Genomic DNA, 25,444 nt, shown 5'->3' on the forward strand with positions numbered 1-25,444 from the left:
AAAAAAATTTAGGAAAAAAAAGTTCTTATATTTTTCTATGTACATTCTTTAAAAGAATATCTCGTCTGATATTATTCTTCTCACCAGACTGCATGAATAGCAATGAGAGGACTATTTCTGTCATACCACTTCTATTTCCTTTTAAAGCATTTTCCCCCCGGAGTTTTGGTTCAGCCTTTCTTTCTTCCTTGCTGGCTTTTTTTCCTTTCTTTGGAGTTTTATGCCGGTGTAGCAGAGCATAGCCACCACCCCTGAGGTGAGGAGAAGCGAAGCAGTGAGAGTCGATGACCTGGGCCAGAGAGGTCAGCCACTAAGCCGAGTACACATCCGCTCGCCTAGAGACCGAGTTTCACAAAGCACGAGGAAGTTTACATGCTCCGAATCGGAGCTCGCTAAAAACGCAAGATAAGAGCAGGGACGAAGTGGATGTGCAAGTGGGGGAGAAAAAAAATGCAAGACCACATTGCAGAAGATTTATTTTTGTCTAATAAGACAGGACTTGTTGGGGATCTGTAAGGAGACGAGGAGCAAAGGCACATCTGTGTGCGTTCACTCGGGCGTGTCTTCAAACAAGACAGCAGCGTGACCTTTTGACTTCTTGCCCTCCTGATCCTGCACGACACCGCAGGCTACGGCGAGTGTTTCCAGCAGCAGACGCAGCCTGCTGATCACAGTGTGTGTTTCTTCCTCCTGTTTTAACACATTCTTGCTTTTACGTCTTGTTTCGGTGTCTGGGTAATAATAGCTGGCTTTTCTTTTCCTGTTCACGCTGAGGGGAGGATCATCATTTCATCTTACTATTAGCAAAATTTGACATGCGAGTCTCGGATATTTAACAGATTATTTATGAACATTGATTTAGAACAAAGCCAGTAAATACTATCAATTACAAGATTATTGACACCCATTATTATAAACTAAAGAGGAAAATAATGATATGGTATGAAAGCACTTTGCAACACTATAATTGTCTAGTAATCGAATTTTCTTTACCACCTATAATTAATCTGTGCATTGAATATTCGTGGAAATATGAGGGCAGAGAATAGCAGCACTGATCCTCTTTCTGTGATATCCCGATCGACACTTGTAGAGAATCTTGGGCAGTTTTCTCTGTAAAACATTTTAAGCTTCTTTATAATCTGACAGTCTTCACTTGAAAGCACTGCTTCTCAGTAGAGTTTAAATCTAAATGGTAAAAATCACTTTTCTGTTCCTATCACCATTTTTGTTTAATTTAAATGAATGGTAGGCGATTATTTTGTATAAAGGACCAATGACAGTCCAACTCTTAACCTCCTGGTAGAGGCAGCCGGGTTTAGGCTTAAATATCCTGTATTTAGTCGAATTTGTTGTGTGACGAGAAACTCTTGTCACTGATAATGTTTATTTTATACCCTGAGATTTCCTGAGTTGTGCAGGTTCTTGTGTTAGAGCACTAATAAATAAATAAATAAATAAAAATAAATAAAAAATTATATATATATATATATATATATATATATATATATATATATATATATATATATATATATATATATATATATATATATATATGTAATTTTTTTTTTTTTTACGCATTTTTTATGTGCAACAGGCATAGCTATTGGAGATTTAGACGCGTTTAATAAAAGTATATATTTTTAAGGATGACAAATAATAGTTTAGAATTTTATCTCTGGGTGTAGTAAATGATGAGATATTTTGATGGGAATGTCTCTAATAAAAAAAAGTAGAAAGGTAGTTTCCTAACTGTTACATATTTGACACAAATTGTGAATAATTGTGTATAATTTGAATTTTACCACTACAACTACTTTACTACTTTTTGTTGCTAATTAAAAAAATATATATATTTTTATTATTATTATATTTCTTAATAATATAGTAATTTATTATTATTTTTATTGTTATTATTTTTAGTAGTCGCATTATAATTATTATTTTTCATAAAATGATTATTATGGTTATTATTTTTAGTAGTAGAAGTTGTAGAAGTATCACACAAATAGTAATTATAACCGAAGTGGTATAAATTTGGATGTATTTTTCTAATTTATAAATAGCTTTTTGTGATAATGGTATAATTACAAAAAAATATATCATTTTGTAATAATGATATTTTGTATAATTTGTAAGGTATTGCAGTTAGTAAAGGGTGTTTTAGCCCTACATGTTTGTGATTTCCAGGATCTTAGAGATCTGTTCCGAATCTTTTCAGATGGTTTCAGTAAGTATAGTAAGTGCAGTACAGAGTTTCCTTCCTGTAATCTCATTACTACCAGTAAAGCATTGCAAACTGTGGAACGATACAGAACAACTCCTGACTGGTTAATTCTAGCCCACCTTTCAATACCCGGAAACCCTGCGTGTCCTTTCTCAGACTGTTACAAATTTTCTGTTTGTTTTCACAAGTGAATTTCAGATCTTGAGACTTGATAAACCCCTGTGTGGTGTAATCCAATCCTCCAGGTCTGAGGCCCTCACTCACGTACCGCTGGGCCCAGACGGACTTAGTGTGTGTGGGAAGAAGCATTTTTTTTCTACACCCCGAGGCTCGGCCTTGGGTAAGCTGCTGGATAAGTTGCATGCGTTGTTGCATGTGTAGGAAAATAAAAGTCGATTCTCGGGCTCAGTTAACTTCCCCGCAGAAGCGTCTACTGTTTTACTTACAGACCTGGACTCGAACATGCAGCTTTTAAAGTGTCATTTAGCATTTTAAATGAACGTATCAATTTCGGCTCGGCAGTCAAAATGTCAGGGCCGAGCATTATAATCCATCCGTTTAAGTAAGCTTTAGGAAAAAAGAAAATGCGCTTTATAAACAGATGTTTACAGAAATGGCAGTTGATTTATCCCCAGCTATTGATCTCTTAGAAAAACATCCGTCTTAATTTATCAGAGAAGTAAGAGGAACCTCGCAAGTGATTTTGTCGTCTCATAATTAATGGGAAGTTGATGTGTTGACAGTTTGAAGTTAAGTCCCAGGTTTGGTCAATTTTCTGCCAATTTGCAGACATTTCCATTAGCTGCAGCTGTCACATGTTCTCAGCAGTGCGGATAAATAACCCATTAGTCTTAAGGTTTTTTGTTTTTTTTGTTTTTTTCCATTTATACAGTGACTCAGCACAGATCCGCCATAGGCACGTACAGCATGTGAAATGTTTTGTTTAAATAAGAGCTCAGAAGTATTTCCTTCTGTAATGTTTTATAGTCCATGACGTCTCCCATAAACAAAATGCTGGCTCATGGCAAGAGCTTTTATTGGGTCCTTTCTTTTTGGGATTTGTTTCAATTGCAGTCAATGCTTATTTACCTGTGTTTTCTTTAATAGATTAAAGAAAAAGTGACAGATTAAAAGAAAATCTTGTCAGAGGTTTAATAAGGTATTGTGCCATCACAAGCCAACAGAAGTTCTTAACTTCATGTTATAATCTAATTTATATATATATATATATATATATATATATATATATATATATATATATATATATATATATATATATATATATATATATATATATATATATATATATATATATATATATATATATATATATATATATATATATATATATATATAAAATAACATCTGAAGATATGGTTTCTCCATGAAGATATGGTTTACATGGCTGCAGTGGAAGATCTTGAGTGGCCTACTATAGAGCTCTGACCTCAACACTACTGAACACCTTTAGGATGAACGTGCACACTGACTGCATCCCAGGCCTCCTCACCTCACCTCCATTAGTACCTGATTTTACTAAAACACGTGTGGCTGAATGAGCACAAATCTCCCCACCCACACCCCAAAATCAAGTGGAATATCTTTCCAAAAGTATGGAGGTTAGTGGAATGGGATGTTTACACATTTTTGTCAGACTCTGGTCCATATAGTGTATATAGACAACAGTGACACAAAACTACAAAAAAATACAAAAAAGACCAAGTAGTGAATATTTAAGAAGTTATCAGTAAGAACAAACCAGCGAAATAAAATTACAGAGAAAATCTTGAATCCGAATAATAATTTATAATAATAAGCTGAAAGATCTGAACAAGTACTGTGAAAGAGATTTCCGATATTTGGGATTTTACTCAGGAGTAATGATATTATTGACAGTAGTACACGGTGCAGATTACTGATTTGATTTTTAATATCCTAATGACTACTTTATGAATCTCTAATTAGACGAGGTTTTTTACGAACTCTATTAGTATTCTGGATTTTAGCCATGTGTTGGACAAAGTTGTATCTGGACAGTGCTGTTTTTCCACTGAGCGCTTAGTAGAAATCATCGACCCTGTACAATTTGATTACTAATTAGTTGCGATATGATTACAGTGAGTGTCTGTGCGGTTCTTTTAGTATTTTTTTTGCTTTTTTGCTTTCCTCTGCTCTCAAGCGTTCTTTGTTCCCCGGAAACCTCTGTGTCATTAACCTCGGGCTTTATTGTTCGGCGCTGCTGCGATGGAAAGCCACAGTTGCCACGCTGACAGCTTTACCAGATCTCTTGTTGTTTCTGCCATTATCACTGTTTTTATAGCGCTTTCATGCATCGACTTTCTGGCTCTTAAAAGTTCTCGAGCGAAGGCTGCCGTCCGCAGGTGAGAATTCCAGCCGAGAACGCTGAACTGTTTTCCGTCGAAGGCCTCCCTCTCCCCTTTCTTGCTGTTATCTGTTTTCGCTCTTGTGTTTTGGTTCCCAGAAGGCTCAAACACAACAGTCCCGAAAGTCTGTGAAGCTCCGCGGGAACATCCAGTGGCGTTTGTTTAAGCTGTGTCCGCTTCTCAATTCGTACGAATGAGAGACCAATAACAAAAACATACTCCGAGATTGTGTAGAAAAGAAAATTCCTCTGAAATGGGTTGTCCTTAAAAAACTAGAACTCCCCCCAACCCCCACATGTCTAGGTTACTTTTCATTTGTGCCCTTTTATCCCAGTGCTATTATTTCTGTGCATCCATTGTCATTCACATAATCAGTTTAACAACATGCTTCCAGTGGCCCTTTTTCTCCTCTGCCCAGCATGAGCTATGAATGCCCATCACTCGGTCTCGGCTTAAGTAGCACTGAGTGTCAAGGTTGGGTAAACTGGCTGAGGCCTGAAGTTAAATACACCCCCTGATGCGTGGGGCTTCCAGATCTGTGCTTTGGAGAAAGACCCCAACAGCTGGAAGATACGACCCCTGTGCCCCATTGAAGTCGTTCTACATGAGGTGGATGATGAATGAAGCACAATTAGAGTGTGGAGGTCAGAGCTTTACTTCGGCTTTTTGTGTGAGGCATTGCTCCCACTGTGACGCCTGTACTCTCGCTTTTGGAGTGTAGGAACGAGCTTAAAAATATGCACCGGTGGCCAGACGAGTGCTTTGTGTTGTGAGTTTGGGTCGGATGTTTAGGATCTGAGGCATCCTTTATCCACTGTCCACTGTTATGCTGTCTGGCTTGTTCAACACATTATCATTCTATTAAAAAGTGTTAATTGACACGAAAGGGTGCTGCTGAATGAGGTAGTAACGGTGCTGAGTTCCCGGGGGATATTTTCCAGGTTTAAAGCTTGGAAGATGTACAGAAGATGATATATTTGTTAGATAACTCGTAAAGCATGCATAACTGTGCCTGCTTTGGGATTTCGACTTATCATGAGTGTGTTTAGGATCCGAGCCATCCTTTAATGGCAACTTTCCACTCGTGTGCTGTGACACGGCATCTGGGTTTCTGGGAGAGTGCACATGCTCGTGTCAGCTCAGTGGGCAGAGCCGTAATCCGTTTACTTTCCCCTGTTGAGAGGTTTTTTTTTTTTTTTTTTTTACTGGATCCTGATGTGAAATGACCTAAATGCATGCAGGTGGATGTATAGAGGGATTTTTGAGGTTTCGATGTAGAGTTTGATTTACTGACTGGTCAAAACGCTTCAGTAAGCTGCAGCTAGAGTTAGTAGTACTTCACTGTAGAAAGCAGTTCATTTTGTGTAGTGATGCTGTGTAGTGTTACCTTGCACTCTCTTCTGACACATTTCTATCACAGCCAGCGTTAACCTTTTAACTCATTTGTGATACAGTAGCTTTTTGGCATCAAATAAGATGAACGAGCCTCCGCTCCCCACATGCATCAGTGAGTCTTGGGAGCCCATGACCCTGTCAATAGGTCAACCACTTGACGTTCCTTGGAACAAGTTTGGTATGTACTAACTTGTCTTGGAGGTGCTCTGTCAACCCAGTCAACTTGCCATCACAATTTAGCCTTTCTAAAGTAATCTTCCCATCACAATTTGCCCATTTTTCCTGTTTCCAACACATCAACTGTTCACATGCTGCCTAATATATTCCTCACTATATTTCCCTAATATATTCCTTTACAGGTGACATAATAACGAAGTAATCACTGTTATTCACGTCACGTGTCAGTGGTTGTAATGTTATGGCTGAATTGTGTATATTTATTAGGGTTGACCCTGAATGGTGGACGATTCGATGCTTCAATAGGAGGAGCCTGATTCGTGCAGTCGAATGTTTGCAGAGTTGTTGCCATTTTGGTTATATTGGGGCGCTCAATGTCTGATTTCACACAAAACTACCGGTTTTCTCCCAATTGGTTAATGTACAGTCTGTTATGATCATGCTGTAAATGCTATTTGGGAGATCTTGTAAAGGTGTGTTCTGTTCTATTTTAATTCCTTACATTCGGTAATGTCTGTTTTTCGTTGTTGCGCTGTACTTTTTGTACAATTTAATTTGCAAATCCTGTCTGCAGTGACGCCTTTCCTTAGTTATATATGTAACTTTTAAAAAAAAATTTTTTGTTTATTGATCTTAAATGGTTTTATATATTTTCCTTTATTTCTTCGAAAGATATTGTGTACATCGTGGCTTTAAAATGCTATGCGGTATCTTTTTACGTCTACCTGGTGTTGTCATTGTCCAGCCCCCCAAGACCCAAAAAAAACACACACACACACACACACACACACACACACACGATTCAACTCTGTAAATCCTTAATCCTTATGTTCCCTTAATAAAGATTAGCCTTGTTGCCATGTTTTAAATTCTGGGTGTCTGTCTGTCTGTCTGTCAGTCTATCATGGGATTGCTTTGGGATTCCTCTCTGGAGAAATGGAAACTGGAGGTGGCTGGATGTTAACCTGCTCTATTTAAATGGCATCCCAAAACAGGCTCTGTAATTAGATAGGAGGCCACATGTGCTGTGAAGTTTTTATGGCTTGGGAGAGTGGACATGAGTGCACTATTAGTTCCGCCACTGCAGTTTCGGAGTAGTGACTAGGTCAAGGACCAGGCCATGCTTTTACGACTGCAGCGGGACACGAGCAAGACTTCCTAATATATGGACGCTGGTGCAAAAAAAAAAAAAAAAAAAACAGACAGAGAGAAGCAGTAAATTTGCTGCACGTTCCTGATACCAGTATTACTGTTGGATTTAAAATGTTTTCTTAGGTGCATTAGTGCAATCCAGGCTACGGTGTAGGGTAGATGGCATATGTGTTTTCTTTCATAATACAAAGGGATCTACATAGTGTTGTTGTATCCGTTTTCGAAAGCTCTACAGTGTTGGTGTTGTATTATTATTGTGGTTGCTTTGCTTGGATTGAAATGCAGATTACCTGCATGTTACTGTTTGAGCTCGCAGCTGTGTCTGGGATCAAAATGCGTAATTTCCTAACAGGCTTTTCCCCCTTGTAAGGCCGATCTGCTTAAGTACATACAGGCATTTAGCACAGCAAGGCTTTTGTACGTTTTACTTTGTCAGGATTGTTCAGTCAATATTATTTTTGCTGTAAATCAGCAGCTTTTCAGCGGCAGAAGCATTTATTATACATGGGCAGCTTTGGAGGGCTGCATCAGTGATATGTTTTGTGTTTGTGTATGTTTTATCGCTGTTGTGTTGTGCTTGCTGTATGTGCCATACAGTCTCCCATGGGCCTTTGCATGTGTGTGAGACGGAGAGAAAGACGAAGCGGTACAAGTTCTCCTCACGGCCTCTGAAGTGTGCGCAGTTTAGATTCAAATTTGTCAGCCTTGTGCTCCTCCTGTGCTTTTGAAGTTTATTTTTTCTTTTGGGTGTGTGTTTGTTTTTATGACTCTCAGGATAAGATAAGAGAAGCACAACAGTACTGATGGGTTGGCCTCTGGCTCTTCCAACCACACACACACACACACACACACACACACACACACACACACACACACACATGCACAGAATTATTCACAAACATACTCAGAGACACACACACAGTGAGGGACCTTATCTCAATATATTTCCCCGTTTTGCCTAATCCTGCAGTGGTGTGTGTGTGTGTGTGTGTGTGTGTGTGTGTGTGTGTGTGTGTGTGTGTGTGTGTGTGTGTGTGTGCACGCGCACGTATGCGCGTGGGTTGCATCTCAGTCGGCCTTGATTTCCGACAGTATTGAGCATATCACCCTGCTGCCTTGGGTTATCACCCTCAGACTTCATTATAAGGTTTCCCAAAGCCTCATGAGAAGCTGATGTGTTTTCCTCTCACTCCTGGGTTGTAAAACACTTCAAAAGAGCCACAATTCCGTTTCACCGCTCAGTGAGGGGTGAATATCGGGCTTATCAGTCTGTAAAGCTCTGAAATCAGCCACTAGTCCATTTTAAATCAGACTCCAGCCGCACCAAAAGAAAGCCAGTGCCCTCTGCCCACCCCTCAGGCTAATTTATTTCCTGTATTGACCATGTCTCAGTGAATTTCCTCTCCCAGCACACTCTACCAGAGCACTCCCAATATGAAGGCACATTTTGCTCCTTTTGCTCTTCCCTTACATGGTTTTAATTAAGTTTGTTCGAGCCGGGCTCTTCACCTCAGGTAACCTCGGCTCTCATGAGGGAAAACAAGTGGTGTTGCTGGGGTTTCTCATTGATCATTTCCATTTCCAGCGTTGGCCCTCGTGTTTGTGGGATTTGGATTTTTTGCGAGTGAAATACAGTGTAATAATCCCCATCAGATGCAATTCATTCATTCTTTTCTCTGTCGCTGTTCTCCCTGTAACTATTAGCAGGTTTTATCTTTCAGCGTCCCTCAAAACATCAGTGATTCCATGACACGCATACTTAGAGGAGCATTCTCAACCGATCTAATCATATTCAAACTCTTGACCCTGGGTGTGTTTTTTTTTGTTGTTTTTTTTTTCCTGCTCTGATCCTATGTGTGTGGTTGATGACTTCAACTCTAAGAAAGAAGCTTGTCTTGGTTTGGATCACACTCGGAGCAGGCGAAAGCTTGTGTGCAAAACACAAATAAAGCAGCTAGGCTTTTGGGATTGTCCTTGACAGGCCGCTTCCTCTGGTAAATATCACCTCCTCTGCAGCTTGTTGGACCGCTATGCATCAGCTTCAACGTTTTAAAAGAAACGCAGCACTTTATGGTCCACGTGAGCACTTTTCTCCTCATTGAGGACAAAATTGAAAACATTAGTCAAGGAGCAATCTTATTATATTAGGAGTAATGTGAATTCACTAGAGTCATTCAAGGAGAACGGGCGTGGCGTTCAGAGTTATTGACCCCTATGCAATGAAAATTGTGCAGGGCATCGGGGCTGAGAGGCAGTTACTCTTCAAATACTCTTTTTTTTTTTTTTTTTATTAACAATCCCCTTCAATATGGGCATCATCGTTCTGTTCAAATACATACAGCAGAGTTTTAAACCGCCTGCATCCTTGAACATTACTTGACCTTATTCTTTTTAAGAGTAAAAAACAAACTTACAAAAAAAATCACTGTTTTTTTACTTGTAACAAAAAAAGTAAAAAAAATTCTAATGTACTGAAGGATGAGAAAAACATATAATAGAGTACTAATTGAATCAGTATGAGATGTTCGAGGGTAATAATTATCTCTACATGTTAGGAGTCTGTGTATTTGCATTCGATTGAAATAGATTAACACCACCACGGCGATTCTTTATTTATTCATGAATCCAGGAATGTGCAAACATTATTTAGTTTGTTTTTATTTGGAGTTCTCAGGTAACATGAATTTTGTTGGTGTATAAATTAGCACTTTTAAATGGTGAAAAACGCTTTATTTTTTAGTAGTCTATAAATGGTATTCAAGCAATGGGCAACTTTTCTGCCACTAGAAAATAAAATCCAGTGTCTGCTTATAAAATCCAGCGTTTAATAAATCATTTATGTTCATTATTATTTTTCGTGAACCTTTATTCTGCTGCACTGTGTATGTGTTTTATTAGTAAACCTGTGTTGTAAAGCAACACAACCAGCTCAGACTATTGCATTATGGCATATTGCATATATACAGAACAAAGTCTGTAGTGTCATATAATAGTTTCAACCTGCTTTGTTAATACATAATTATATGATATGAGATATGATATGATCTGATAGACGAATATAATAAGATATATATGCACAGGTGTGTGTATGTCAAGGATTTAAATGCATCTAAGCCAATCAGATTTTAGATCTGAAGCAGTTCTTATAATCAAACGCAGATATGTTTAACAATAATCTGCCTATGTGCTGCTGTTGAAGTATATAATTACTATTCAGTAAGTATTATATGTTAATAGCCCTAGGAATTTTACACACACACACAAAATCATGAAGCAGAACTAAATGCATCCTCATCTTATTTCCTCCTTTCACACAACAGGATTTTTGCCTCCATTTGTTCTCGTTACCTCGCCTTGCACATCACTTCCTTTATTTTCCCAACAGGAAATCATTAGCCATCAAGAGACGCAATTTCCATCTTGTGTGGTGACGAGCGTGAGCGAGGCTGCTTGTTGGTGGAAACAGAGACTGTGCACAGATAGCTGGAGGCATGTTGGTTTTGCTTTAACGTAGTCATAGCGTCTCTCATGGTGTGCGGCCGTTTTTCTCATGTGTGTGATGTATATTGTTGGTGTAGAAGACGCCTAACTGTGCTTCCTCCGCCCTGCCATTATTGGATTTGCAGGAGAGGAAATGTGGCTTTTATCAGTACTCAGGATGTCATGGACAGTAGATCGGGGAATGAGGAAAGAGAAATAAGAGACATAAATCAAACCAGTGTGCAGTGTTTCTACAAGAAAACACATCACACAGTGCTCTTGCACATCTGTTTAAACTTTGGTTGTAAAATGTTTACTTGTTTGTGAAATATTTTTTCTTTTGATACGGCACAGAAACGCACAGCACTATCCAAGTGTGGCATAAACACCAACATCAGCGAAACATCAGTGCCCCTGCAAACACGTGAAACCACAAATTCCACTGTAACAACCACAAATTGTGAAAAGGGAAAATGCAGAGAAGCGGAATTGTAAATCTTAAATACTGAAAATAATAATAATAATTATCTGAAACTCTCTACAACTAACGGGGAATCGGAATCCGGTTACTTGCCCATATTGTATGTGCACAGTGTGGGCTAAACATCTGCTTGTGCCCTTGAGGCCTCAGCATGCATGCAGACGAATCCTCTGTCTGCCCATAATCAGGAAGTTCCAAAACAATATATTCGCATTCGCTCCTTTTTGCAATGCACCGTGGCCATGTAAACCAGTGCAAGCTGCTTGGGTTTGGGGGAGGAGCCGGCGAAAACAAGCAGTGTGTGTGTGTTCAGAATAAAAGCAGCCGTGGAGAAAAGATGGGAAGCAGATTCCTGCTCCAAAAAAATAATAATAATAATAACTGCATTCCTCCCTCATAAAGAGTGCATCAAAGGCAGGAACACTAATCTGTTTGAAGGCTGAACGGGATGAGTGCAGACACACACACACACACACCTATACACTTTGGCATATCAAAAGGACACAGAGCCTCGCATAACAGTATGCTGGCAGGAGAACGAAACCTGAGACACACTCACACAAGAAAGGAAATGTATAATTTTCTGGGGTTTAAAATAAACCTCGATTTTTAAGTGTGCAACATTTCCGTTCTTTTTAAAGCCCGAGGGCCACGGTCACTTCTGTTCGTTTCATATCGTTTGTGCCGAAGGCCCTTTTACAAGAGCATGTTGCAGATACCTGTCGGAGAAACGAATTTGAAACAGCGATCAAAGAAAATAGTTATTTAGACCTGAAAGTGCACAGAATTGCAATTTCTTTGTATTTCCACTTTACTGCAGGAATTGATACACACAAGAGCGAATACAGATAAAAGATAAATTAAATGGTAAACCAGACACATGTTGCTGTCATGGTTTGGTTCCACTTGTCCTCTAAGGGTGAAGGGTTACAGCAACGACTATGAAGTTTATTTGGATTATCAGAAACTTTTCTATCCTGGTGGGAGTGGCCTGTAGTCCGGGGGTGATGATCCACAGGGTGCACAGAATGAAAAATCTCAATCAGATTGAGCACTTATGGGAAATATAATTCATTGAATATGAGATGCTACAGTATAGCAGCCAACCTGCTCTAGGTCATGCTCACAGTCATATTTGGGTTTGGGGGCTTTTGCAATTTGGGGTTTATTTAGGAAGTAGGAACATGAAGTCTGTTTTGAGTGGAAATGGGATTCTGGTGCTATTTTCCCCCTCACACTCCCCTCTGTGCTGTTATAGTATTAGTGTGATTAAGGACCATCTCATACAATCCGAACTTTTGGCTTCAGACCCAAAGGATACTGTGAAATATGAGTTCATGGAATTCAAATAAAAATGATCTTGATGTGTTTCTAAATGCGGATTGATTGAGGTTTATTCTGCTTCATTTGCTTTCAGGCAACTGGAACGTTAAACAGCACACCACTATTTACCCTGATCCCACCTCAGGAGTGGTGAGCGGAGACAATGTCCCATGTGACCTCTCAAGTGCAATATGAGTTGACGGACTGAAGGAAAATGAGAGAAAATAACAAAGCCATGAGTAGATTGTAAAATGAATCAAACACCTAGTTCAGCTGAGTAAATATTTCATATTAACTGCAGTGTATACTTTCCTATCACTTAACGCACTTTTAAATCACTGAAATGGCCGAGTGTATCAAAATATGCTGTCTGGCTCCGACCTGTGAATGACACTTGCAAAGCATGATGCTGATAAGTGAATTATGGGAGGCTACGCAGCTTATGATACCTCATATGAATTCAGAATTCGATACTTATTAGTGTGGGGTTTGTTTTGCTCAGGATATTGGTTAATACTGTTAGAAAATAACTTTATTGAATTACTGAGCACAGAGATATCTAAGAAAATATAGCTACTACAGTAATGGGAGTTGATGCAATGTCAGAATAATAAATATACAGCACATACAAATACAATAAAAAATAAAATAAATGCTGTTTCTTGTAGAATCATTGTGAGCAGAAAAAAGTCTCCACATTCATCACACCAAAAATCGAATGATCTTCTATAGTAGAGGAGCATTAGCTATTTATTTCCTTGCACTTCTAAGACCAGTAGCTCTTTTGTCTTGACTCTTTCTCAGTCAATGCGTATGCAGGATAAATAACATGACAAGTTCAATAAGTTGGATAAATTCCCTGACACGGATAAATTGAACATATTAGTAGATAATGCTGCTCTGTTTGATGGATATGAGAGTGACGGAGCTTGAGGGGAAGCCCTTATGCTATTAGTCATTACAGTGTTCTGTCTGAGAGATAGAAATGTATTCGTGTGTGTTTTCGTTCAAGCACAATGTAAGATGGAATGAAAGGTTTTGACAATACCTTGCCTTAGTGTGCTTGCGCCAGTAATTTGAGAAAAAGCGCGAGTTGGCTATCACAGTGGTAATCCTCTCCCCACAGGGGGTTCAGTGATGTGACTCGGCGTTAATGAGAGTCTAGCAGGATTTTTAAGGAAAACAATTGTTTTCACAAAGGTGTGCTGTCTGCCTATTGATTTGCACTAAATTGTTTCTGCAAATCCTGTGATGTTTTGTTTTGGGGGTTTTCCCCCCCTCACTAAGGAAAAGCTGTTTTCATGCTTTTTCTTGAATGTCTACCGGGTACATGACGTTGCGGCAATTACATTCATTTTTTGCTCCCCTCGTTTACACTCTTCTCTATTCGTGTCTGGTTTTTTTTTTTTTTTTAATGAGGCTAATATTTGACTGGCAAATTAGACAGCATTCAAAAAAGAATCTGTTTTGACTGTGTTTGTGGAATTGATTGTATAGTCATGGTTCCCTGGTTGCAAAATGTTCGAAAGCCCCCTGAGAGGCCCTTGTTTAGAAATATTTGAGTTTGGTGATTTTGTCGTGTCTGTGGTAATGGGTTATTGGGTTAGCACAAATCGGAGACTTTCCGCTGTGTGTAAGTCTGTTGTTCTCCGGTGTTAGAGTTTCTCTATTGGTCTAAATCAGGGCACTGATGTAATCTTTGTCCCATCAGGTTGGGCAAATAAAAACGTCTCTGGTTTTTCTTTTAGCAGACAAGTTGCCTGACCCACACACACACACACACACACACACACACTCACACACGTACACTCAGACCAGCAACACATCTTATTAAAGCAAACCTCTTTTATTTATTTCTTTTTTAACACCATCAATCTTTACTGAAACAAGGTTAAGAAGAGGCTACATTATATGTTTGCCAAATCGTGTGTGTGTGTGTGTGTGTGTGTGTGTGTGTGTGTGTGTGTGTGTCTGAGGTGGTCCAAACCTCAGAAGGAAGTAAAGTTATTGTCTTTAGCTTTGGTCTCACTGTGACCCTTGTAGTGGATGCACCTCTCCTACACACACACACACACACACAGTCATAGTGATGGATGTGTTTCCCCTTTCACGGACCCCAAAGTATCTGTACACACAGGTGTGTCTGCTTACACAGATCACAGACCTGAAGTAGTGACTCCACATCCCCTCTCACTCAGCACACACCACTCAAACCCACACTCAGGCCCACTTCTCTGTACATAGCTTTGGAGCACTGCAATAAATTAGCCTTGTTGACCCTCATTACACACACACACACACACACACACACACACACACACACACACGCGGGCGCGCACACACGCTCTTGCTCATACTCTCTGAGTTCTGTTGCTCCAGCTATGTATGTGTGTATGTCTGTAGATATTTGAGTAGCATCAGCAGCTGCTCAAATGAACATCCCAAAAGTATGAAGTCACTAATTGGAAAATGTATCTAATCAGTTATTGCAAAAAAAAAGTGTGACATTTTTAGCACCAGTTTGTATTTATAATTGAAAAATGCATTCTTTTATAATTGGGGAAAAAAAGAAAAATTGTTCAAATACTGATGCTTAATATTTCACTTGCTTAATATTATATATTTTATATATATATATATATATATATATATATATATATATATATATATATATATATATATATATAACATTTGTGAACATCAACAGTTTACATTTGTAAAATGTTTTAATTAAAATGCCTCCTTTTTTAAATAATATATTAAATAATATTTTATAATATCCTATAAAAAATAAAATAGAATAAATCAAATAAATGTAAGATTTTTGAATTATATTTATTTAATTGAGTAATAAGTTCAATTGGCACAAATTAAATTGGTCAAATAAAATTAAATGAATGGAACCATTTTAATAAATTATTTACATTTGTTAGACCCCATTTGGGCAATACAGTTGTGTATCTAAGTTTGTGTGTGTGTGTGTGTGTGTGTGTGTGTGTGTGTGTGTGTGTGTGTGTGTGTGTTTTACATTTAATTTGTCATTTTCTAAAGATATGATCTGCTTAACTGTTCTACTTATTTCAGTAGGCTTTAACAAATGTCTTCATTCCTTCCATCCTTCATTTATTCACTCCCTTTATATGTGGAATTGTTTCTTTTAAGAGACATTCTTGAAGCTGGACATAAAATGCTAAGGAATCTGTAGCCACTTCCTGGTTAGTGGCTGGTTATGGATTATTTAGCATTTTCATGCATGCGCAAAACAAATCTTCCGGGTACAGATTGAGTAGCCACAGTGACACTGCGCTTACTCTAGTTTTGTATTTTTTTTTCTTTCTACCAATGTTGTGTATGTTGTTCAATTTAATAATAATAATAATAATTATATTAATATTAATAATATTAATAATAATAATAATAGATGTTCTCAAAGTGCAAGGTGGAGACAAACAAACATGGGGATCCTGAGGGAACTCAGATTGTAGCTAAGTTGCTCACGTAAAAAGGATCGCATTACATGTGTACAGAACCGAAAGCCCTGTACTAAAACATAACCAAAACATTTTTCACAGTTTTGTTTTAACTTTTATTTTTTTACTACTCAAAAAAAATGCTTTTTCTCCAAGAGTGTAAATATGTGCAAAACTAAACATTTGCAGTGGGGACAAAAGTTCCCTGTAAAAATTGCATGTAAAAATCGAATCATTGTGAAAGGGTGCACATTAATGCAGTTCTTTTCAGCTCTTTGCCTTTTTTCACTTTTTTCCTATAAAACATGAAAAGTGTAAGAAGCGCTGACGATTTTTCTTGCTTTGAGTTTTTTTAAAACACAAAATTCAAGTATGCAGAGTGTGTATATTTTTTGTGTATGTCTCCCTGATATTGATTCAGGTACAGGTAAATACACATTATCACACTGCATGCTGTGCTGACATGAAATTAATCAATCACATGCTTGTGTGAATTGGATCTGAATGTAATTATATTTCTATAAAAGCAGAAGTGTTTTTTTTCTTCCGTAATTTTAACAGTTTTTATTTTTTTATCAATTTTTTTAAATGAAAGACCATCACATTGCCCTTTTTTCTTTTAATGTTGTAAAATATCTGTGAACCAAGTTATGACTTATCACTTATCAGCTTTTAACACTCTGCTCAGCAACTGTTTTCTTTTTTCCTCTTTTCAGTGTAATAACGCAACAAAACTGAGAAACTGAAGCGCTATGTTGTAAAGATTGTCAGTAGCGGAGCACCTAATGAAGCAGGCTTTCCTCTAAGCACTGAAGCATGTTTTAATTTAGTTTATTGTTGGGTTTAAATTACATGAGAGTCTGCTCTACAAGTCCCTGTGAAATAGTTACTATAAAAACAATAATTTATTAGAACAAGCACATTAGTATAAACCTGTGATTTGCTTTGTAGCAGACATGACATTTAGAGCCGCACTGTTATAGAAAATTATTCATTAGACTGCTGGGCAAAAATAAGCTTGAAATGGCAGAATATGAAGCTTTTAATGGTCCTAACAATAAATCATTGGTCAGGAAATTAGCAAGAATTTTAGCATTACTAATTTTACAAATGCTGTAGATCTCATCCTGCTCTACCAATCCTGGTTCTTTGTGTGTGTGTGTGTGTGTGTGTGTGTGTGTGTGTGTGTGTGTGTGTGTGTGTGTGTGTGTGTTGAGTGTGTGGGTGGGGGGGGGGGGTTTGTGCACCCAGACATGTTAGTTTGAGTTTTACATTTAAATCATTATCATATATTTTACTATTGTGCACAAGAAATCTATATTAATGTACTTCCCTGTAATATTTTGTATATTCTTATATTATATATTTTCTCTTATTTAAATTTATAGTCATTTAGGTTTACAATTGACTGCAAGTTGTATTCTGTATATAACCATGTTTGTGATAAATAAAAAAAAATCATGAATCTTGAATTTGTTGACATTTTGGGTCTTTCATTTTTGCCCAGGAATGTATGTTTTGATGAGAGTTCAACAACATTGTGGGATAAACCACTATAAAGAGAAAGTGGAATTTTGATTTGAGTTAAACGAATTCTAGGTTCTGGTCTTAGACCCTTGCTGAACAATCAAGACTTTAAAGCAAACCAGAGTACAGAATGGGGCAAATATGTCTTGGAGTAACAAGGAGTAATTGCTTGTGGTTTCTTCTGTAAGAGCAAAGTGTTTATCATGGTCTTCAGTTATCTATATATGAAGACTTACTACTACTACACATCTGTTTTGTACCTGTTCCATTTATGCCTTCTCTCTTTTTCTCTCTCTCTCTTTCTCTCTGTAGCATTGATAGCCATTGGGCAGTACAGCAGCACCATAGAGACCGTGGATGCAGGATGGTGTAAAGAAATCACAGACCAAGGAGCCACGCAGATCGCTAAGAGCAGCAAGTCCCTACGCTACTTGGGCCTGATGAGGTGTGATAAGGTAAAGTACTTAGCGCAGCGCCTTGCAGGCAGTGGAAATGCAGACCTTCAGCTTTCATTTGGAAATCGACCCTGTTATGGGTTCGGTACATTTCTGGTCAACTCTTCAGAAGCACACAGCAGGCCCACAGTCTGACACACTGCTCGACAGTGCAGGCCAAACAACTCACACTTTTTTGAAAGTTAGCGCTCAGCATCACAACACACATCAGGAAAAACATACACAACAAGTAAATTCACACTGTGCTTAAGTATGTCCAGCAAAGCATGCTGGGACAGGAGCTCGCACAACCGCACCGTGGGCTAGAGGAGCTTTTTTTACAAGAGGTATTCGTGTGCCATAGGTAACATATTTAAGGATTTTTAGGCAATTGTGCTGTTGTGCAGTCGGCCATCTGTCCCACTGTGTCCCCCCCCCCCCCCCTTTCTTTCTTTCACTCTCTCTCTCACCTACTTTCTTTCTCCCCTATCTCGTTCTCCCTCCCTCTCTCCCTCGCCTGCTCGGTTCCTCCCTCTTCGCCATCCCCGTTATCCAGCAAGACACTTAGATATTCGGCTGAAAAATAGGTTAGCAATGGAACATGGATTCCCTCCCCTAATTTTCGAATTATATTTCCCAGATCGAAACACAATATCATTTCCTTGATATTTTTCACTTGGGTTGTCAAAACAAGATTTTTGGAAAATAAAATATCATTTTCCCATATACATTTGATATAATTAAAGTGCCTTGAAATGAAATTTTTATTGCTTATATTGGTAAAATGAGAATTTATCTGGTTTGGGTCGCACTTCTGAGATATCTGTCCTCCTCCACTCACAACTTTTCTGTTGAGGTTCAGAATGATTTATATCCCATGACTAATTCACTTACTCTGTAGATTACCTCTCTGCATTAGCCAATGCAAAAAGGCTTTAATCCTGTTTGTATTTTTAACATTGAAGTGCCTTTTGAATTGTGTAAAAGAATTACTAAAATTGATGGAGGGTTGTTGTTGTTGATTTTTTTCATAATATTAATAATAATGTGTCTGTATATTGTATGGATAAAAGTATTGAGACATGTGACTTTTTTCCCCCAGTCATAAGTATGTTTTTTTTTCTCAAAAATGTCACCACAAGGTTGGAGGCACGCAATTTTAAAGAATGAAATTTCACTTTTCACTTGAACTAAAAGCCCCGAACCTTTTCGAGCATGACAGTGACCATGTGCATAAAGCCAGTTCCATGAAGTGTAATATATATATTATATAAAAAAAATTCTACATCTGTACAATCAGTGTATATATGTTTATAGGAATTTCTCTCTAAAACTCTTAACTACTGCTAAACACTGAGGAGGACTAAATAGAGCAGCTATTCAAATTTAAGGGCTTAATGATGACTCAAGCAGTTTAACACTCATGGAGAGCTTATCTTTAGTGCAACCATGATTGCAATATTTACTGCAGAGAGCAGACATTGATCGTCACACAGTGTTTTTTCTTAACAAAAGAATTAGTTTTTCAAGAACATACCCAATTATATTCAGTGATTGAAGAGACCATTACATACACATTAACTGCCAAGTTCCATTATTATTAATTGAGTGGAGTTGATATGGAGTATAAGCTCATGGGAGTTCATTCACATCATCAGTAAGGTTCTTTCTGACCTCAGGTCTCCGTTCTCGTTCTGTGGCTGGAATGTCAGAGCAGGAATGCTGCACTGGCTTTAGAGCTGAGGTCACTTCTGAGTTCAGATCTCTGTACAATTCCCAAACGGCCAGGATATGCTCAATGAAGTAAAACACAGACTGTTTCAGCTTTGCGGTACCCAAATCTCTCGGTCAGATGGCGGTAACTATAGCTCTTGCTACTGAGTTATAGCTACTGGCTGGAAATGAATTGGTGTTTTAAAACAGAGCACACACACCTATCTGTAAAAAGAAATCATGCTGTGTGCAATGTAAGACCACAGTGCTATATAACCACATATGTGTTTGCTGACAGGAATGCATGTACAAAATGGACGTATTCACATTATCAGTAGATCATAAGAGGAGCACTAATAGTTAATGTAAGAAATAAAGCAGAATGTGACATGCAGTTAGAAAATAATCAATAACTGAGTTGAGTGATGCCTCCCAATCCCCCTCCCTGTTATTTTCCACTAACTGAATTCCACAGTTATTGACAGGGTTATAGTGTTATAGTTTTTGGCAACAATTTTGAAATTTATCTTACTAATGAATGGCATGTCACACATATTTTTACTGTTGATAATTGCATCTAATGATGAGGAATGTGAAACAAGTTAGTTCCTGTTATCATTTACCTTACAGCTATAAACAGTCATTTCCTCCCAATTATTTTTTTTTTATTTCAGTTAATAAGACAAAGAATAGCTTCTTTGTACTGATTGTCATTGCAGGAAAAAAGGTTACTGGCTGTTACAAACCACTGACGCCAGATCAGAAATAAGTTTAATAAATGGGTCCCCTCGGAGACCTCCTGTATATCAGTGATGACATGTTTATTATTATCTGGAGTCTGTTAGAGTATGTGTTACTATTAAAAAAAAAACAAGCACATTGAAATACATATACTTATCATTTGAATTACAGTTTAAATACACTCTGAGGCTTCCTCTTATAGAAAATCAGTCAATCCCTTTCTTGACTGAACCGAATTAAGAATTAAACAGTGCTGTGCTCTGTAATAAAATCATCCCTTTCTTAGTAAAAAGTACTGCTTATTATATCTGTTGATCTTTATTGTTGAGGAACATGTTCTATATTCAGGTCATTGTTTAGACAGTGTGGTTTGACTGTTCAAATGCTCACCCTGCCCATCAGCACTTCCCTGTGTAACTGGGCACATAAGAAGAGCTGCTCTGTTTGTTTCTTATTTCCTCTGTTGATCGGAGTGTCACCTGTTTGTTCATTTTCTTGTGACTGAATAGGGCAGTTAGTGTTGTTCTGTGAACATGCATAGCCACCCAGTTTTGAGAAAAAGAGAGGCGGCTTTTATGTTGGCTTTTCTCCTCCAGACAACTGGAATCATCATCATCATCTTTCTGCTGCTCCCATTAGGGGTCGCCACATCAGATCATCAGTCTCCATTCTATTCTGTCCTCTACATCTGCCTCAACCTCCAGCATGTCCTCCCTCACCACATCCAAAAACATCCTCCTTGGTCTTCCTCTTTTCCTCCTTCCTGGTGGCTCCATCCTCAGCATTCTCCTACCGATATACCAAATATGTCTTACATGCACTGTCCCTCTAATAAACTCATTTCTAATCCTGTCCATCGTCGTCACTCCCAATGAAAATCTCAGCATCTTCAGCTCTGCTACCTCCAGCTCCGCCTCCTGTCTTTTACTCAATGTCACTGTCTCTAAACCATACAACATCGCAGGTCTCACCACAGTTCTATAAAGTTTCCCTTTCAATCTTTCAGTTACTCTTCTATCACAGGTTTGACAACTGGAATCAGCGATCGTTATATGTTAAACTGTGATTAAGTAATAATAAAAAATAAATAAAACATTGCTTAGACCACCAATATATTTAATACAGAATATAACGGAATTGACATAATTCCATGCTTTATATTCAGCTTTTTATTAACTTTTATTAGCATTGGAATTTGTATAAAAAAAAAAAAAAACAATATTAATAATCTTCTGTTTGATTCGTGCTGCTGCAGAAAAGAATGCTGAGCTCTTTACATTGCTGATTTCATTTCTGCCCTTAGGCAAAATATATGAAGACTTGAGCTGTGACAGAATGCTACTAATTGAGGCCGGCCAAAATAATCAAATCAATTCATTTAAGACCTCGGACAGTTTTTCAGATCCCTCAAAATCTTTGATGTGCAGCATGGAGGAGCCGAGTGAAGGCTCCATCCTTTTTTAAAAAAAATATTTAATCAAAGTACATCATGCATTCGTGTTATACAGGAATTGAAATGGCATCTTTTCATATTTTCATTTAATTATTTTCACACCGTTCTTCTGTGTCTAGTTCAGTAGTCATTGTCAATGCTGATGTCCAGTATAATGCTTTCAACACACAAGTAAAGCCAATATTCAGGAGAGAAAAGAGAGAGACTGAGAAATGGAAAAGAGACTGCTGTAACCACTCATAGCTCAAAGCCATTCTTTGTAAACAGATACAGTAACCAGTTCCATCCACGGAGCTGTTATTTGCCATTAACACGAGGGAACTATATTTTATATTCATGGGGGGGTGAGTATAAAAAATATTTTAATACCTGGATGTGAGTTACAATAAACTAAAGAGCAATATTATGCTTTCTAAAATGGAGCATTAGTTTTTAGCACAGACTGTTTAATAAAACTGCTGGAGAATTCCATAGAGGTAAATCTTAAGCACCAAAACCTCTTAAAGAATCATAACAGTAACAAAAACTTTTGTTTGTTGGATTTTAATTTTAAAAAGTAAACGCAATAGCAACTTTCAGGGTTTATTTAGGGTTATGGTTACTGAAGGATGGCACTTTTACACAAATGACCCTAATTATTTTGCTTCATTTGCCATGAAAATGTGTTATTCCATCAGCCATAAAAGAACAACCTGTCCAACATGCGGCGTTTGCTCTGAAACCAGTCTGCTCTTCATTTGTACAAATACAGACGAAATGTCAGAAGCCAAAAATCACTTGAGCACGGGCACGTCTATCACTCTCGCTCGGCTTTCTTCCCAGCAAAACGCATCGAGCACATTTCCCAGAATGTGAGGTCAGCTCTCTGTATTCTGGAGGGTAATGCCTGTCCAGGTTTCCAACAGAAATAGCCACATTTCATTCCCCTCAGACTGTCTTATGTCGTGCGGTGATTTAAGTGATCATTTAAGACTAAAAATGTTACGACAGCATAAAATACAGACCCTGTTTTATATATAAAAAAATAGAGGCTCTTACTTCATAGTCTGAGTTTCAAATTTAATCGCAACTCAAGTCTTCCAGACTGCGTCCCAGTCAAATGCTGAGCTTTCTCTCTGCCTTTATCAAAGTCACGCTCACACGTTTTAACATTTTAACTGCTGTGGATAGAGCACTGGCAGCTTTAGAGTGTTGTAAATCTTGGTGTTTATGCAGACCGTTAGGGAGATCCAGCACTGTGTGATCGTTACGTACTTCAGAACACTTTTAAGCATTTTCCAAAATCTGCATTTTTCCCTCTGGCCTTTAGCTCAAACTATGTTTTGTTTGTGTGTGTGTGGTGTGTGTGTGTGTGTGTGTGTGTGTGTGTGTGTGTGTGTGTGTGTGTGTGCGCATGTGTGTGTCCATTTGAATGTTTTTCACCTTTTCCAGCTATTTTTTTACATAAAATGTAAGATTTTTTCTTTTAACCCTGCAATGCTTAAACCTAAAACCTTTATTCTTGGTACAACTTGCCATATTGTAGCTGTAAGCATGGTGTGTGTGTGTGTGTGTGTGTGTGTGTGTGTGTGTGTGTGTGTATACATACATACATATATATACAGACCAAAGTTTGACACCTTCTCATTCAAAGAGTTCTCTTAATTTTTATGACTATGAAAATTGTAGAGTCACACTGAAGGCATCAAAACTATGAATTAACACATGTGGAATTATATACATAATAAAGGTTCTTCAGAGTAGCCAACTTTTGCTTAGATTACTGCTTTGCACACTCTTGGCATTCTCTTGATGCCTACTTTGAAGAACCTACAATATGACATTTTTTCAGTTCACTTTTTTGTTATGTATATAATTCCACATGTGTTAATTCATAGTTTTGATCCTTCAGTGTGAATCTACAATTTTCATAGTCATAAAAATTAAGAGAAATCTTTGAATGAGAAGGTGTGTCCAAACTTTTGGTCTGTACTGTATATATAATATATATTAACTTTTGGTCTGTACTGTGTGTGTATATATATATATATATATATATATATATATATATATATATATATATATATATATATATATATATTGCACATGAAGAAATAATCTGAGATTTTTTTGATTTTTAAAAAAAGTATAGGTATAAATATTTAATTCCAAGTTCTTTTAATATCACCATGATCTCAGACTCCCAACCCCCACGTTTAGTGTTCGGGTAGCTGGAGTTGCCATGTAACGCTTACATAGAGATCTGTCAGTTTTATGAAGTGTTTTAGAGCTCTTGAAGCTTAGGAAAGTATATTTATATCACCAAAATGGGTCTTTTGACTCAGCAATAAAAACAAAACTGGGGTAATGTCTCTTATGAAAGTTAGTGTGCACAATGTGCATGCTGATTATTATCGCTGTGTAAAATGGCCGTTGTGTAAAGCCTCACACGTTGCATAATTAGGCACTTTGAAGTCTGGTGGAAGAAAAAAAAAAACAGGATAAAGATGATTGAGCAATATATCAGTCCAGTATGACCTGGCTTAGCAAAGAAAAGGATAAATAATGCATATGGGAAAATATTGGCACGTCTACAATAGGCCGTGTATGCAGAGGATGGTAGAGGAACGTGCAACAGTTGTGAGTGGATATTAGATTTCACTTTGTCCTTGGTCACAGCCATGCGTTGCCTGTCAAACAAGATTAAGAAGGCCTCTGATCCAGAGATTAAAGTCTTTGAAGATAAAAAATGAACAAGTGTTAATAAGAAGAGTCTCAGCAAATCAGGAACCCCAACTTCAGATATGTGAAAGATTAAAAACATCCATCTCTGTTGGAACAGCATTTCATATAGATCTTCTCTAGCTTCTGCATTGCACTAACTCAACTCAAACTGTTTTTTTCTTTCTTTATATAAATTTTTTTTTTTTTTCAGTCAATTTTGGTAATTGATAAATTTTTTCCTTATTTTTGTATTGACTTAATTATTATTTTTTTGTTTATTTTACAGGACAAAGTTAACACAATGACACTCTTACACAGGATAGGGTGTTTCATTAATGTCAATTATTTTATATATGTATATATGTATATAATTTAACAAAGAGCTGCTCATCTTCGTACACCATTTTCTTTCCTTTAATCATCGTCTATGCAATGGTGGGTGTTTGAAGCCCCTCTGTAGAGTTTTTTGCCCTTTTTTTTGTCTAATTTTTCTCTGAATAGAAATGTCTGTGATATTCATTTTTCTTTTTAAAAAGATTTATGATTGGCCGTAATAAAGAACAACTACAGTCTCCCCTGAGGATTGTGCTGTTCATTTGTAAGCCGACCGCCACGCTGTTGACATTGTACAAGATGAAAGTTAAAGAGTGGAAAGTTGTTTCGACTCATTGCCTCAGAGGACGAGGGTAATTATCTCACCGAACAGCCGAAGCGTCTGTGTTTTCTCCAGGTCCTGCATTTACACGTGCACTCATTCGGGAGATGTAGGTTTGTAATGCTGTCG

The 25,444-nt window shown here is 37.6% G+C and overlaps 1 protein-coding gene across 2 annotated transcripts in view; it reads left to right on the forward strand.

The window, feature by feature from the left end:
• fbxl17 (F-box and leucine-rich repeat protein 17) overlaps positions 1-25,444 on the forward strand; it is a 235,068-nt gene that overhangs the window by 207,873 nt on the left and 1,751 nt on the right. For both annotated transcript variants that reach the window (XM_046871165.1, XM_046871164.1), the window contains one exon: positions 17,929-18,071. In XM_046871165.1, the coding sequence (XP_046727121.1) occupies positions 17,929-18,071 (143 nt within the window). The remainder of the gene's footprint in view (positions 1-17,928; positions 18,072-25,444) is intronic.

This window comes from Silurus meridionalis, chromosome 17 (assembly GCF_014805685.1).
Source record: "Silurus meridionalis isolate SWU-2019-XX chromosome 17, ASM1480568v1, whole genome shotgun sequence".
NCBI lineage: Eukaryota > Metazoa > Chordata > Actinopteri > Siluriformes > Siluridae > Silurus > Silurus meridionalis.